This window comes from Sorex fumeus, unplaced genomic scaffold (genome assembly GCF_029834395.1).
Source record: "Sorex fumeus unplaced genomic scaffold, SorFum_2.1 ptg000007l, whole genome shotgun sequence".
NCBI classification, from domain to species: Eukaryota; Metazoa; Chordata; class Mammalia; order Eulipotyphla; family Soricidae; genus Sorex; species Sorex fumeus.
Window position 1 is genome coordinate 6,965,309 of NW_026606064.1, and position 5,323 is coordinate 6,970,631.

The following is a 5,323-nucleotide window of genomic DNA, read 5'->3' on the forward strand; positions in this document are numbered from 1 at the left end:
CTGTTGGGCCCTGGTGAGGACAGTCAGGCAAAGGGTAGAAGACTCTGCCTTGTTCTCTCCCGGGAGCTGAGTGTGATAATCTCTGGATCCTGGCCGTTGTTGGGGTTACACAGCAGTTGGTGGGTGTAACTGTCTAGCTACTGGCAGGTCCAGTCCCAAACCGTGCAGGTTTGGAGATCTCAGCCCCTATATATGTTATTAAATGAAATTATGTCTTCCTTCAAATGTCAATCAAAAAAATTTTAATCCAGGAGAACTTGAAGTTTGTATACTTAAATGTTGAAATTTTAAACTTCAGCAATCTACATTTTACAAAGTTTTGCCATTGAGGCTTGCCAGAATTTGCTTATGGCATTCTTTACTTCCTTATTTCTGAAAGTATAAATTACAGGGTTCAGCAGAGGAGTCAGCATGGTGTAGATTATCTCCACAATTTTGTCAAAGCTGAAAACCAATGGAGGCCGTGCATATTCAAATGTACATGGACCAAAGAATAGAACCACAACAGCAATGTGGGATCCACAGGTGGAGAGCGCTTTCTTCTGCCCTTCAGTGCTGTGTCCTCGTAGGGAGAACAGGATGACACAATAGGACACAAGCAATATGGAGAAGATCAGGATGCAAAAGAGTCCACTGTTGGCTGCCACCATTGGGCCAAATTCATCATTATTAGCACAGGAAAGCTTCATTAATGGGTACAAGTCACACATAAAATGATTAATGATATTGGGGCCACACAGATGCAGTTGAGAAGCAAAGGTATATTGGATAACGGAATGCAGAAAGCCCCCTGCACATGCTACCCCCATCAGAATGTTACACAGCCTTGAGTTCATGATTGTAGTATAATGCAAAGGCTTACAGATGGCCACGTACCTGTCAAAGGCCATGGCTGTGAGGACAATCACCTCCGCACCACCAAAAATATGAAGAAAAAAGATCTGTATCATACAGCCTGCGAATGAGATGGTTTTCTTCTCAGAGAGAAGGTCAACAATAATCTTAGGGGCAACGACAGAGGAGAGACACACATCCATGGAGGACAGAAAAGCCAGGAAGAAGTACATTGGGGAGCCCACAAGTGCTGGACTATTAAGGATGGTCAGCACAATCAGCAGGTTGCCACTGACTGTTGCTAGGTAGACCAATAGAAATAAAACAAATAATACTTTCTGAACATCAGGGTTCTGTGAAATCCCCAGCAGAACAAATTCACTTACAAAGCTTCTGTTTTGCATGATTTCTCAGGAAAATCTCAGAGCTACCACAGTGGGTATATAGATCTGCAATGTAAGCATAAGAAACTCATGTCAGACAGTTTTATTGTCACAGGGTTCATAAGACGATTTTTCTATATGAAAATTGTCTTTCCTATTTCTGCAATTAATGAGATGCAAAATTAGATTGTTTTGTAAGTGGTAGTGTGGAATACCAAGCAAAAACGTAAAGAGAAAATATTGTTAAACAGCAAGAGTTAGCGATGATTTCTGTATAGGGGCAAAGGCACCAGTCAAAAGGTTTTAAGAGAAACGCTCTTTGTATTGCAAAAGCTGACCATTGGGTAGTCATTTGCTAGAATCCACTGCAAAGGGGATTCTGCTGAGCTCTGATTTGGTTCAAATATGACAGTGAATGATAATGTTGATTTTCATTTCCCTCTACATCATATTTTTACATATAAGAATGCAAAAACATTTCTATGTATTTTTTGAAGCCTACTGTTTTACTGTGTAGATTTTTTTCTAAAATTTTTAAATGATGTCTGTATCTTTTTTAATGTGCACTATCATGTTAACTGTGAATACTGAGAGTTGAACATCTTTTCCCATTTGAATGCTTCTAATTTTTCTGTATTTTCTTACTGCTCTGGCTAAGACTTCAACACAATGCCCAATAATAGTGGTGAGGGTAGACAGTTTCCTGATGCATAGTCTCATAGGAAAGCATTGCAATCTTTTTCTATTATGTCTGATGTTCTCTGTGTATTTGTTGTATATAATCACTACAACATTGAATTAAGTTCTTTCAAACTTCATCTTGTTGAGCGTTTATCAAAAATTAATTTTGAATGGTATTCTGTGACTTTCTCAGTAAGGTTGGGAGGAGGAGAAAGACATTGGTTCCATGTGGGGAGTTACTGACACTGTGATGGTAGTGTGGTAAAGAAGCTTTGTAAGTATCAGAAAATAAAATACAAAAATTTTGAACTACATTACCACAATAAAATAAGTTAGAGAATCCACATGGTAGTACTCAGCATAGCAGGATTGTTATTTATTTTCATGTCAATCATAATCTTAGAATAAAAACAAGGATCATTTTCCCATCAAGACAATAACTTTCCTACAAGTAAAATGAGGAAAAAAGAACAGGTTCAGTGGTTTTTAAAAGTCATGTCTATCAGTAATTTTTCTGAATTGATATGACATTATAAGATAAATTATTCATTTATCATAAAAATGATTCTATAGAAAAAGCCCAGCTCTAGACATATACACATCACATCATAAGTATGCAGGATCGGGTATCATGTTTTTCCTATTATTTATCCATGTCTACACAAATGAATGTCACAGGTAACAATAAGCCTCCATAGGACAACAAGATTTTAAATAAATTCTATCTGGTCATTGTATCAGTCAACAATATTAAATAGTAAAGAATATCGGTGTATGGTTCCTTGGTGATGATATTATCTTAGTTTTAAAACAGTAGGCGCAAATGAATTCATTCTCATTCAACAAATTAGAATCAGAGTCAGGCCGACCTAGATTCCAAGCAGTCATGTGTCATTGAGAAAACTACTTAACCACTTCTCTTGGAGAGTTTTATCCTATAACATGGTAAAACTATATGAATTTCCTAACCTACAAGAGTCAAAGAATATAATTACTGACAGACTTACTGTTTATAAGCACTGCACTGTAGCACTGTCCTACCATTGTTCATCGATTTGCTCCAGCTGGCACCAGTAACTTCTCCATTGTGAGACTTGTTGTTACTGGTTTTGGCATATCGGATATGCCACAGGGAGCTTGCCAGGCTCTGCCTTGCAGGCAGGATAGTCTTGGTAGCTTGCCGGGCTCTCCGAGAGGGACAGAGGAATCAAACCCGGGTCAGCAGCATGCAGGGCAAATGTCCTACCAGTTGTGCTATTGCTCCAGCCCTACTGTGTATAAATTATACTGTGTATAAATCAACAGATGTTAAAGAATACTAATTTCAGCATTATTTTTAGGCAGTGTTCACGCTAGAAAATAGATGAAAATCTTAATACTTCTCCGGAATAATATGCACTTAATCATATTATTAACCCATAATTTCAATTTCTCAATATCTAAAAGTTCTGAGAAAGGAGACCAGAAAGAAATTGCGTATATCTTATTTATACTCTGTATGAATATTTTACGTGAGTGAAAATAAGTTGCTAGCATAACACAATCTTATACGAATTTTCTTTTGTTTGGTGGGCCTATCCGGAGGTGCTAATAACTTGTTACTGGCTCTATGTTCAAAACTAACTTCTGTTGGAGCACAATGGACTATAAGGTGTGCAAGTGTCTTATCTCTGCTTCCATTACTTTAAATTTTTCAAAATTTTTATATTTTTAATTTAATCACCATGAAATACATAGTTATAAAGCTGTTCATGATCAGGCTTCAGTTATGCAATGATCCAACAGCCATCCCTGCACCCATGACCATAACCCACCACCAATAACCCAAGTTTTCCTCTGTCTCCTCCCTGTCTTAAACTGTTTGATAATAAAATCTTTCTACAAGAAGACATGCCTGAGATTCAATAGTTCTATTCTTTACTTTCATTTTGATATTACTTTTAGGTCTGTGTGCCTCTATAGAAAGAGGTGTATTTTACTTACATTTGTCTTAGAAGACACTATGATCTTTCCTTTCCAGACAGCCATATTTTGGGGGTGGCCCAGAGAGTATTTAGGGTTCCTTGTGACTATACTTATTAAACTGAGCATCTTTTCAGCTTATGACCTTGGAATTTTCTGATCTTGTATCCCAATGATACAAAATTATTTTGGCAGCAAAATCATTTTAAGAGCTCATTCGTTCTGTAAATAATTATAACTTTTGATTATATACAATATTATGATTTATATTTAAAAAATGTAACATTAACTCTAAGATAGTTTTAAAGATGGAGAGGAGAGTTTTATCAAGGACTGGAGTAACTGCCCATGGCATGGTCCACTGAGCCCCTCTGGAAGTGACTCTCAAAAAACTAGGAAAACTTCTAGGAGTGGCCTAAAATACCAAGTGTCAACTTTACTGCCATGATATATAAAGCAGTAACATTTTTGTGAATTTTTGTTTGCCTATAGTAGTAGTATGTCATATTGAGTTGGTCATTCAAAGGCATAGACTAAAATATTGCTAATTATCTTTCCTTTGAATTGTCTTAAATTTTTTATATGAGATCCAGAATGATTATTTACCACAATGAATTATTAATTCTTTATCTATCTTCCTAGACTGATATCATGGGTATTATATTCTCTTCTGATGTCACATTCATTTCCTACTCACAATATAGCTTGGTTGGTATAGTTGAATGTTTCAACTTTGAACTTTAATATTGGTGGATTAGATGTTATTAATCTAGGATTGAGGAAGCATATCTCTACCTTTATCATTTTGACGAACGTCTTGCTTTTATTTTTTTCTTGCTGATTAGATGCATTTAAAGAGGGAGTTAAAACTACTACTGATAACATGAAAGCACCTCAGATTTTCTGCATTTAAATACATATTTTGATTAATGTAAGGCAAAAACATAAACTATTTGCAATATTAAGTGCACTGATAAAAATTAAGTGGGATTTTAAAATTGAATGATTCTGCTCAGTGACTTAAATCATCTTTTAAAAATAGATAGGAGTTTTCATAAAATACTAAGTGATATATTTTATATCAATGCTCAAAATTATGAAATCTATCTGAAGTACAAAGTTCCTACATTATTATTAGTATTTATACAGCCTATGAAATGTAAAATATCAGGATGAGGAGAGACTTTGTGATGCCTAGTAAATGAGATCATTAGAAAACATAAATTAATTGCTAATGGAAAGATCAATTTATTCTTTAAACAAACAGGCATATGTTTCATTTCTGATAGCTACTCCAATCATGATCTCCAAGTACTTTTTACCAAGTATCTGAGTGCTTTTTATATTAGAAGTGCTATTCTATATACATGGATATATGATGTAATAGATACTTTCAATCCTTTACTGACTATCTATCTAAATACAATCTAAATACAATACTATCTAAAATACAATCTAATTTA

At 35.2% G+C, this 5,323-nt stretch overlaps 1 protein-coding gene across 1 annotated transcript; it reads right to left on the reverse strand.

Moving 5' to 3' along the window:
* Nucleotides 1-302: 302 nt before the first annotated feature.
* On the reverse strand, nt 303-1,238 carry LOC130042839 (olfactory receptor 4C15-like). The gene has a single exon (XM_056135089.1). The coding sequence runs from the start codon at nt 1,236-1,238 to the stop codon at nt 303-305; it is 936 nt and encodes a 311-aa protein (XP_055991064.1).
* Nucleotides 1,239-5,323: the final 4,085 nt, after the last annotated feature.

Coding starts and splice junctions, on each gene's coding strand:
- LOC130042839 (XM_056135089.1), bottom strand. CDS start 1,238: ATGCAAAACAGAAGCTTTGTAAGTGAATTTGTTCTGCTGGGGATTTCA.